At 34.4% G+C, this 12334-nt stretch overlaps 1 protein-coding gene across 9 annotated transcripts in view; it reads right to left on the reverse strand.

Annotated features, from left to right (window-relative positions):
* Nucleotides 1-607: 607 nt before the first annotated feature.
* LOC129751889 (fasciclin-2) overlaps nucleotides 608-12334 on the reverse strand; it is a 489480-nt gene continuing 477753 nt past the window's right edge. For all 9 annotated transcript variants that reach the window (XM_055747656.1, XM_055747653.1, XM_055747652.1 and 6 more), the window contains one exon: nucleotides 608-2779. In XM_055747656.1, coding sequence (XP_055603631.1) covers nucleotides 2632-2779 — 148 coding nt within the window. In that variant the 3' untranslated portion in view covers nucleotides 608-2631. The remainder of the gene's footprint in view (nucleotides 2780-12334) is intronic.

Genomic DNA, 12334 nt, shown 5'->3' on the forward strand with positions numbered 1-12334 from the left:
GAAATGGCTGATGTTACATGGCTTGAAGCTGCGTTTGCATTTAACCTGGTAGTGTCGTTCCAAATCCAACTGAAACTAATTTTTGCAGATACATATCATAATATCAGAGACATATGTATATATATAGATATTCCAAAACAAAAAAACTACATACCCACAAAATTTCTGAGGCCAGATTTCAGCAAAACTTTGCTCAAATTTGACCAGCTAGAAATTGAGCAATCAATTTAGCAATTTTTTTCTGCTCAAATTTTAGCAAACAAGGGCAAAATAAGCCGCCGGAAAATTTTACTGAAATTATAGCAAAACATGCGTGAAAAATACCGGGCAGACTTTTATTTACAAAATTTATTTATTTTTTCTTTCGAAACGCAGAGAGGGCATCAGATTTTACACAAAAAACACAAATTTCCGCTTAATTTAACAACAAAACACTTTCAGTACTCAGTGCGGATTTCAAGTTTAGAAAAGTAAGAACGGGTTCATCAGCTTGTAGTGAATTAGGACTGCGGTCCTCTAACTAAAATCTTGACCAAAAAGTTGTGATATCATATAGATATAGATGAATAACTTAAAACATTTTTTTTTCTTTAAAAACGTTTATTTTCTTGTTTTTTCTGAGTTACATTCCGTTTTGTAGTTTACATAAGTATGTGTCCATCAACACGTTAGTTTTTTCTTCTCTCAATTCTGTTGCACCGAAAAAAAGAACCGGCGCATTTTATTGTTACAATAAAAGTAATAATAATTCCAGCTGCTGTTGAATGGTTTTCCTCTGAACTGGATAGATCGTTTGCCATGCAGCGAAAACTAAAAAAAAAAAAAAACTATTGATACGGTACCTAATTAAATTAAATTCGAATATCCTAGAAGACACTTAAATTAGTAGTACACATTGAAGTTTTCAACATTTCTTCTTCTTCGCTCTAAATTAAGTTCTGGTTTTGCATTCGGGTGAGATCTAATAGAAGGTGTTTTTTTTTATTTGGAAAATAATCCTACTTTTAAGCAGCCAATATAATGGAAACTTACTGTTACAGTTATGTTTTGGAGGAAATTTTATTGTTGAACAAACTTTTTTATACTGTTTTTTTTTTCTTAAGAGCGCTTGCTTTTGCTTGGTTAGTCATGTTAGATTTTATTTCTCATTTGTCGCACGGATAAATACAATATTGTTGTTTGGTCATTTCTGCTGAAGCTGAGCACAGGGTTTGTTTTTTGATAGAGCAGAAGCATTTCTGAGTTATTGGTTAAGAGATGTGTAGAGTGTAGTAGTTTCTTCAGTTTCAGGTAAAGATTTACATAAATGGGGGGGATACATCTGGCTGTTGAAGCGAAAATAATCTTCCTTTAATTGTTTGAGTTGAGTTAGTTTGTTCTGCTGCATCTTGTTCTAGCTTCTTACTTAGTCGGTAAGATTTGGCTTCTCGTAATGGGGCTTCTTTGTAAATTATTGGTAATCTATTGGTGGCTTCTTAATCTCTAGCTAGGTATGGATGTTTCAGTTTCCGGTTCCGGTTTCAGGCTCAGGCATTTCGAAACCCACTGGATCGGACACAAAGAATATTGACATCAAATATCGACATGTACAGAACTGAAAGCACATCGTCCATCGAATTAAGGCAGAAGCACTTTGGATTCATAGAGGTTCGTTTTTTCCCTTTCTCAATTGTTTGTGTATTGTTGTTTTGGCTTGCCAAACAATTGTGTTGGCAATTATTTCTACGGACTTTTGATTTGTTTGTTTCGAAAACGGAAAACGGAAACATCTATCGATTGGCTCATTCAAGCCTAGACTAATCTCAACTTTGTTCAATGACTTAAAGTTCCATTCGTTTCCGGAACTTGCCATTCATCCACAATCAGGTCGTTTTAAGCTGAAGCACACAATTTAGCATCCGATTTTCTTCTTCTCCTACATTTTTTTTATCAGTGGCATGTTAATAGAATGAATTATATAAACGATTGGTTATATAGGCTGGGATGATAAAAATAAGTTCTTACCTATGTGGTTCGATTTATAAATTATGCTTCCACTAATGTATGTCATATATGGCATTGAAAAAGTACTTACGACACAACTTTACCCTGCGAATCTTTAACTAAGTCAATGATGCTTCGAAAACGAATGTTCATTTGTTTGCTATTGGATTTTTATCAGATGAATGAAAAAACGGAACATTCACTATACGGTCTTCAAAATTTTATAGAGTTTCATCTTAAACACTAGGAAATCGCCAGATATACACAAAATGTTGCGAAATAAACCGCTCTCTATCAGTTGCAAAATCTCTCGTTCCCTCACAATCATAACGTCGTCCATTCAGTGCAACACTGTTGTTGTTTTAGCAGTGACGACGTCCTTCCACAATTTTCTCAATCATTCAATCAGCGCAGAAAGCAATCAGCATCCAATCGCTCGATCAATCAATCATTCAATCAATCAGACCGCTGCACACGGAAGAACAAAATTCATTCCGAAATGCATCGATTTTTCTGTTTGTTCTCTGTTTTTGTTGTCGTCCGTGTGGACATTTGAGCCGGATGACCGGGTCAATATTTCAACTTTTTTCTTCCTCATTTTTCATAGGTATAATTTTGTGCCGAACAGTTTTGCAGCTGCCCTGGCACTTATACTGATGAATTTTTGCCGATAATTTCCCCGCTTCGAATCTGGACGCCTCTGCCGTCGAACTCCACCGAACTGTTGACTTTGATATCGCTGGCCACGACCGAATTGGAGCCGGTTCCGGAATTGAGCGGTTGCTTTTCGTCCTCTCTGTTGTTTGTGAATTTTAGTTGATTTTTTAACGAGATTTTCAAAGCAGGAGGAAAGAAAATAGGAAAAAGTGCATTAGTTTGGATGACAAATTTGTCGTCTGTAGTTTTCAGTGCTATTTTTTTCCTGTGAAGCGAAATGAAAATGATGCGCAAATGATGATGAAAATGTTTCATGCGTTTAGATTTCGATGAGGAATTGACTATAAATTCTATACAGAAAACGATGAGGTTCATTTAAAAAAAATGGAGAAAAGCCCATTTATCACTTTTAATAAGAACAATTTAAATTCTTTTTTTGTATTTATAGACAATTCCTTCAGTAAACAAGTAGTAGTCGAAAATAAAAAAAAAATCATGCATATAAGGGAATATAATATAAATATAAGAGATATTGATTATCCCTAGGGTTAATCTTCATCCTGGTCCTGAACCTGTTTTAGATCCTAACCTTGATCTTGATCGTGATTTTGAAAATATTCAAGAATTATTTCGTGATTCCGACCGTGGTCCTGACCATGGTTCTTATAATAATTCTTATAATGATCCAAATCCAGATCTTTATCTTGATTCTGAAACTGAATCTGTTTCTGATTCTGATCCTGATCCAAATCCAGATACTAAACAAGAACGTGATTCTAATTCTGACTCCAATTCCGATACAGATCATATTCTAATCCTTACTGTGATCCAGACTAGGATTGGTCGATTTTGTATCGATCTTTGCCAGATCAATCTTTTGAACTAAAATTTCTGATTTTTGGATCGATTGTTTAGCCTTGAAAAAATCGATTGAATTGACATTTTTTTTCGTACCGATCTTTCGATCTCTGCAAATTGTTTTTTTTTCTAGTTATTCCGAATACTTTGAGATTCAGTTTCGTGCTGAATTTTTAATCCTGCACCATCCTTAAGGCTGCTTTTCATTATTGGTGCTTCCATGCCAATAAAATCGAGGCCGACTTAATATTTATGTAGCGTTTTTTACCTCTACACTTTTCAAGAAAACCTATAGTATGTTACTCAGTTCAAGATTTAACTTCTTATCTAAACTTTCGAGTATAGTAAAAACTCAGTGGAATGCTGTTCAGTGTTAAAAAAATGAGTCGACAATAAACAAGTATTTCTAGAAAAATAAAGCGTTCATTTTGAATTAACATATGAATTTTTACATTCCCCAAATTAATGTTTTAATTTTGCTTCTACTCTTAATGAAGATTTTACTTGAAAAATTTGGATACTTGATGAATTGAACTTGAGCTCTATCAGTGTAAATAAAAATACGTAGCCTATGTAAAATAAGCATTTCACCAAGTGAACTAACATAAAATATGTTAAAATGGTTGAATTGTTCAATCAGTCACTTTACAATATTTAAACGAACACACACATATAGGATCTCAGTGAAACTTTATGCTTGAAGAGATCTAAATTCTACTTAAGACTAAGCGTACGTCTTTCAAGGATATAATAGCTAGCATTTTACTAATGCTGACACCATCAACCCACAGAAAGAGTACTATGTTTGCCGTGACCAAGACTTGATCCCATGACCTCTGGCTTAGAAGACTTGAACGCTATCCTCTAGGCCACTGTCGGCGGCAAACTTATTCCTATCTAACGCGCTTATATTTGAGCTTGAAAGTACTCGTATGGAGAAATACGTATATTATATATTATGTTTATGCTATGGCATTCTGATGATGAATTTGATTTTTTTTTCAATAGTCATACAAATGTTTGAGCTTTCCTGTCGTTTTTCAATATTTATTTCAGCATGCAGCCCTCATGCAGCACTCCCTACAAAAATTTAAAAGATCGATCTTGCAGAGATCTTTGCTTCGATTTTTTAGGTGGATCGATCCTGAAACCATTCAGATGAATCGATCTATGGAATCGATCTTTTCCAAAGGATCGACCAATCCTTATCCAGACCCATATCCTGATCTTAGTTTTGATTTCGACCCTAACTCTGTCTCTTTTCTTTGTAGATTGAGGTTGCCAGATTGCCCGGTTTTATCTGGCGTTTCCCGAATATTTAATACAAAATTTTAATTTATTTGGCAAATCAATCATAAAAATACAAATTGTGTTGAAATTTTTTTTATTCATGTATCCAAAACGAAATTTTTGAGTAAGTTTTATAAAAACAAACATAAAAGGTCTGTCGATAGATTTTGATTAAAAAAATTTTTTTTTGATTTTTTTTTTCAGTAGTTTCACACCCATAGAAGAGGTTGCAAAAATCCAATGCCTATTTAGCACATCTCTGTGCCGATAATGCGCTGAAATGTGCACTGTGCCGAAGATGATATGTTTGAAAAACCGTAACTGGCATAAGGACTCGGCTCCCAACTAAAATGATGCATGACCACTACATTCAAGCGAAACAAGAAAAACATTTTATGGGATTTCGTTCCTATTGGATAATTAATCCCAGAAACAAGAAAATAAAAACATAAACCACAGCGCCCGTAGGGAGAATCGAACTCAAATCACTGACCAAATGGTCTTGCCAGACCGACATCTTAACCAGTGTACTATTTGAGCTTCATGCAGGGAGAGGGATATTTGTCATAGGCATTCTGCCACCGATCAATCACAAAAGAAACGCACGACAGTGGCTTCCCGGCGTTTGGCCTCCTTTCAAGGTATTCATTTGTCTTGCGATGGAAACGGGAAAGGGAACGGGAGTGGAGGAAACGGGAAACCCATTGAATGAGAACTGTGCTTTGCTTACTGCCTGCTATTACATACACACGCTACATATACACAGCTGCTAAAGCCGGGCAGCTTGGCCGGTGCTTGTTATTTCTTGTTGCTTTTGCTACATACACACGCACAGCTTAGCCGTGGTTGTTTGCCGGCGAATTGAATTGAAGGAATGTTGTTTTTGTTGTTGCTTTTACTGCATACACACGCACAGCTCGGCCGTGGTTGTTTGCCGGGATTGAAGGGATTGAATTAGAAGGATGTTTTTGTTGTTGCTTTTGCTACATTCACACGCACAGTGCTCGGTTCGCTGGCTGCCTGGTGTTGGCCGGTATATATTTCCATTCTTCTTCGTCTTGTGATGCGATAGGGAGGGACGTGAAAGCGTTTTTATTTTGTTTCTTTCAGACATACGCAATTCGGTTAACTTGGGAGATTAATGCCGGTGGGAGCAAATCGAATCAGCACCGATCGCGTTATCTTCTTGTACCTATGATGCTATGTAATTGACTACACGCCATTGGCACAGAGGCTGAATTTTGGGTGCAGGGTTTTGTCAAAATTTGCCCGAATATAACCTGAAATTTTTGTCGTTTATGTTGAAATCAAATGCCCGGATTTTTCCAGACTTTTATATAAAATTGCCACGAATCGAGATTCACATCTTGGTTCAGATTCAGACACTTCTGCATATTTTGTACTTGATCGTGATTCCGATTTCAACACGTATCCAGATCCATACGCTGATCCCGATTATAATTATGACCCTGGCCCAGATTCTGATCATGACTCTGTTTGATCCTAAACTTTATCCTGACTCTCATCCTAATCCGGATGCGGATCTTGATCCTCAGCTAGAACCAGACAGGGGAAAATCGAGAACTCGATGTTGGAGGTGGGGAACTTTTATTTTATAAACTTTTTAGATAAATCTGTTGAAACTACCCGCAATGGGAGGGATCGAAGCAATCTAGAGACCTGAAAAGGTGCTTAAAATTTTTCTCTTCGGGAAAATTCCATTATTTGGATCAATTCATTTTAAATTAGAAGTGTTGATTAAGTTCTAATTTTTTTTAAAAGTGGTGATTGACTCTTAGTGCAGTGTTTTTTAGTTCCATGCCTTGGGAAAGTAATTTCTGGTGCAATACCGCTAAAAGTGTTTTTTTTATACTGAGTGAAAAGGGATAATGCTATGCCCTCCGGACAAACTCCTGAGTAGTCCAGATAATGCTGATGGTAGCCGAGCCAGAGACTCGAAGATGGCGGTTTCTTAAACACTCAAAGCTAAGTGGACTATTTACTTTAGATACACATATATTTTATATTTCGCTAAATTTTATTACAATTCGTAAATGTCTTCTATAGAGTTCATAATCTCAACGTTCGGTAGCGCAGCTTAAAATATTTTCATAAAAAATTTCAGCTCATCAAATTCTGTAAAAGCTTGCGTGGTTTGACATGTTTTGCAATGCTCACTTGAAAAATCTCATTTGAAAAAATAGATAAAAAATTCCCTGTGTCATCATTTTCCTTCTACTGGGCTATGTAGACGATGACTAGGTACGAAACAGTAAAAAGAGTCGTGAAATGTCGTATCGTGCTTAAAAAAACTTAAACAGGTTATAAGAGTATTGAGTATTCTATTGTCAAAAAAATCTAACTAAAATTATCGATTGGTACAAAACCTTCCAAAAATATATTCACTGTGGAAGAATTCATTCTAAAATAATTGTTTTCATTTTGCTTTTTGTTGGCTAGGACCATCCAAAATATTAAATAATCTGTTATTTATTCACTTAACTTAAATGATTTTATTTTTGTTTTGAAGAGATTTAATGTAAAAGTTGAAACTGAAATAAAAGATGCCTTGTTTCAAATTAAAAAAAAAAAATAAAAGTTGGAAATCTAGACTGAACTGTAAAGTTGAGAGTTTATATTCGAACCAGATATACAGAAAGTTATTAGAAATGCAATTCTAAGTGATCGCACTAGTCAAAAGTGCCTCCTGATCACATCCTTTCACCCATACTCCAAAAAAAAACAAGTTTTTTGCTAGGATGCAGAGGTGACCTCGGTCCTAAGGCACAATATTATTCTTTCATCCCTTTCTCTCATTTCCAAACTATCTTTTGACTACTAGGACGTGGCCGGCGCCGTTATTGATGTTCAAAGAGAGAGCATTAGTTTTGTGCAATGATGAATGAGCTGCTATTCTCAAGCACCATTCTTTTGACCTTTGCAAAAAATTGATGGCCTCGGTCAATCACGTAATACATGTAAACATATCGTATCTAATGCAGCAAAACCAGTATATACGTATCATTTTGGAGGCCATATAGGTACATAAGCACACATATTCTTGATTTGGATTATACTGTAAAATCATGCAATGTGTTCAAATTCGATAAAAAATATGCATGGGCCGCTCATTGTAAGTGCAGATATATGAAAATGAGTTTAAAAAAGCATTCTGTACGATATGCCCGTAGGAACGGGGGGAGGGGGGGGGGGTTGGGGTTTAAACCCCTCCCATGAGGGTCCAGGAAAAGCAAGCGAGGTATTCTACTCTGCACTCAAAATTTCAAAATCTTAATCAAATTTTTATGATTGAGTATGGTTATACAACAATTAACAATTTGAACTCAGAACTTATGTCAAAACCTCGAAAACTAATCCCACGTTCAGTATTCTGTAACACTTTTTCAAAATTTTCTCCCTTTTTGATGAGATTGATCTCATTTCGGAAGTTCTGGTTCCATATTATCAAAATCTAAATTGTCTTTCTGATTTCATATTTCGGACTCTGTGTTTCGATTAGGATTCTTTATTTTCAGTAAGAAATCATGGTTCCAATCCGGTTTTTCATTGAATTCCGAATTTGAATCATGCTTTTTGAACCTATCATATGAGCCCTTGAGAAAAAGAGTTATAAGTGCATAAAAGCCTTTTTCGTGAAAACACGCTTTTAAGCTGTTGTGTTTAATCATTTTTCATATTTTTTAAAAAGTTCATCATCAAATATAGTTGGAAATACGAAGAATCATTTGGCATTATTCACTCAAAATCGACAATATTTGCACTCATAGTCGGCTCTGAGGGCCTCATCTGCATTTTCAACATTAAGGTTAAATTTCCCTTAATATTCATACTCAGATTCAAAATTCTTAAGCTGAACTCTAATGCAGATTTAACATAGCACATAACAAAGGTTTAAAATGGCGATTCAGAATTGAGAACTCAGAATCAGATGCATTATTTCAAATTCATAAAATGTTTTTTTCCCCGAATGATGAATCTGATTCAGATTCACATAACAGATTGAATGAATTAAGTCAAACTGAAATCCATAACATCAGAATTTAAATTGATTCATGGTGAAGGGATCTGAATCACATTTAACTTATTGGCTCATATTTTAAACCATATTGATCTGGAATTTAAATTCAGAAATCGTATTGAAATTCGCAAATAGATTCAAAATTCAAGTTTTAAATTCAATTTCTGAATTCTTTATCAAAATTCTTATTCAGAATTAATGTTCAAAATTCAGATTCAGATGACTATTTCGTTGAGGTATTAACACATTACGCACCAACTACGAGATATCTCGTTTTATTTTCGCATGACGCGAGTGCGTATTGCTGAGGAGCATAACTCAAATGCTATACATTTTATAAAGAAACTTCATTCTATAAAATTGTACACAACACTTTTCATAACTCAAAGACACTAAATTTGCAGAATTAGGTCCAGTGATTTCTGAGATAGATGTAGTAAAATTTTGGTGTTTTCGGGCTTAGATTTCTTTGCTATCTTTAATGTGTTACAATTGCACTGACCTCAGACTTATAATTTTGTCTAAATTTCGTCTTAATTTAACATTTTCAATCATAATAAAATTTTTAAACACAATTCAGCTGAAAATCACAAATAAATAGAATAATTTATGTTTTTTGCGTGTTTTTTTTATGGAAAAATCTGATTTTTTTTTAATTCTACATAGGAAATTAATTATGGAATTGATTTTAATAAAAAAATATGTGTTGATAGAGAAAAATGTATCTTATATTCATGAAAAAAAAAATCAGGTAATGCCATATTTTCTTGGTGCATTGTCGAACATTAAGTTTATTGCAAATTTTCAAGAGCCAATTAACAAACTGTAATCTTATCTTGGGATTGAGTTCGCAAGATTAGGATTTGAATCGAAAATGCAGTATCTTACTTATACTTTTGAAAATTTGATTTACTTTTATCGATGATTCAAATATTTCAATTTGTTCAAAAGTTTGGTAGATTTCACTTACTTGAAAAAAAAAACAACTTATTCTATGCTCAAATCAAATAAACAAAATCTACCAGACTCTTGAACAAATTCCAAGCCTGTAACCACTGATAGAAGTAAGTTCCTTTTATTTGTTACTAGAGGCTTCATTTACAAATTTTGCTAACCGTTTCCAGGATTTTGAGATGTGTCTTCAAAAATTACTACTACAATACAATAAAAAACTTTTATCTAAAAAAACCCTAAAAAATAATCAAATGGTAGGTACTGAACTGTTTTTTTTGTTCCTACATTTTTGGAGCAAACATTACGTAGAAAAAAAAACAGTCCCCAAAATCCCACCTCCCCATGAGACGGTTCTTCCTACGGCCCTGCTGTACGACATAATCTGTAAAATAAAATACGACTTCTGTCTGGGATTCAATCAAACTAAAAACCGGTAAAGATAAAAAGTGTGAAGTTGAATTATTTATCTTGGATATAAATGAATGCTCAAGCGATCGAATCCAAAATTGAAGCAAATTTAGAGTAAATCTTCAACTATATTCAAAATTGAAGCAAATTTAGAGTAAATCTTCAACTATATTCTTTTTGATTGCCCTAAGAAAGGAATATATTTCAACCATTCCTACAATATTTTTCATCAAATATTAATCGAATCCAAAATTGAAGCAAATTTAGAGTAAATCTTCAACTATATTCAAAATTGAAGCAAATTTAGAGTAAATCTTCAACTACATTCTTTTTGATTGCCCTAAGAAAGGAATATATTTCAACCATTCCTACAATATTTTTCATCAAATATTAAAATATTGTAGGTAGCAATGAAAAATATTTAAAAAAAACTTTTTTTTTAATATAGAAACACGGTACTGCTTTGTGAAATAACTTCCTTAACCCTCGAAAACTCAACTTTTTCCAATTGAATATTTGACTGTAGCTTTATGATAACAAACTGCTTTTGTTCTACGAAAAACGTTGTGAAAATAATGTTTATTTTCTTCAAAAATTGCATAACCAAAGGGACATAATCCTTAGGGACATAATACCAACATTTTTTAGATTGAAAAACATATAAACCTCAGACGCTACAAAAATGATAATTTTTCTAAAAGTTGGTTTTATGAACATTTGAGTAAACCCTGTCTCAAGTTGGAGTTGTATTCCATAGTAAGCTTTGTCAGAATTTTTCTCGCTTTGGGTCGGGAAAATTAGGGGCAAAATCCGTACATTTGAATTAAAATTTTTCGATAAAAAATCCGGCAAATTTCCGGCCAAATTTCGTCAAAACTCTACAATAATGAAGAACTTGAAACTTGAAACATCTTTCTCTCGTCGATACACATCTGCAGATTTAGATAAATTAGTGTTACATCTGAATCAAAATCCATCTTGAAACCTGAGGGCTTAAATTTCACCTTTCAGGTATTACCGATCCGGCTCGAAGGACCAAAATTTATAAATGAATTGTAAACACTGAGTCAATCATAAAATAACATTTGAAAAGGTTTCAACTCAGAAAAGAGCGATGGTACCGTATGATAACTAGAACATAACGTCACTGCAAACTCTCACAAGTTCAACAGTGAAACTTAGTTAAATATGAAGTTGCTTTTATTATATTTGAACGGCACCCACTAAATGGTTCAAATTTATAGTTTTTAATGACATAACAATGTTTGAAAAAATGTCTTGAAACACTAAAAGTGTTGCTTACTTAATTCCTAGAAACTTATGATGATTTAATAATCTTGACTGTTCTAACTTTTTAAAATGACGCCAATATATGTAGCTATGTTTTAACCTAAAGGCCACTGACCAGCTATGATTAAGTCTGTTTCACATAGAATCTGGTCGCATCTTTTCATTTACTGCAGCGCCCCTAGCTGTCACATCGCGAATCTATTGACAGTGTTTTGATCCGGATGGTTTGTTTACTTAGTGGTGAAAATTTCATCAAGATTTAAGCAGTCAGTCAAAAGTTATCGACGATGGAACGCGAAAGGCGAGAGAAAATTCTGCACACTCACGTAGAGAAACCGACGTGGTCAGGGGTAAAGATCGCGAAATTCCTGAAATATCCAAAATCGACTGTAAATTCGATGCTGCAACGTTACCGGGAGACCCTTACGGTGGATCGAGCAAAACAAACCAGGCGTAAAAGTGGAACATATGACCGGAAGCTGCGAGCAAAGGTAATTCGACCAGTTCACAATAATCCTGGAATCTCCTTGCGCGATTTGGCGAAAACGTTCAAGACGAACCACAGTACAGCTCGACGAATTTGTTTGCGAGAAGGCTTGCGGTCGTATCATGTAAGCAAACACCCCAACAGAACGCTGATACAAAACCTGGTTGCCAAAATCAAGGCAAGGAAGTTGTGCGAAAAATTGTTGACCAAGTACAACGGATGCATTTTGATGGATGACGAAACTTACGTCAAAATGGATTTTGGACAAATACCCGGTAACAAATTTTACCTTGCGAAGCGTAAAGGGAATGTTGCGGGTAGATTCAAGTTTGTTTTCGCAGATAAATGTGTTCGTAAGTTGATGATTT

This window comes from Uranotaenia lowii, chromosome 3, assembly GCF_029784155.1.
Source record: "Uranotaenia lowii strain MFRU-FL chromosome 3, ASM2978415v1, whole genome shotgun sequence".
NCBI classification, from domain to species: domain Eukaryota; kingdom Metazoa; phylum Arthropoda; class Insecta; order Diptera; family Culicidae; genus Uranotaenia; species Uranotaenia lowii.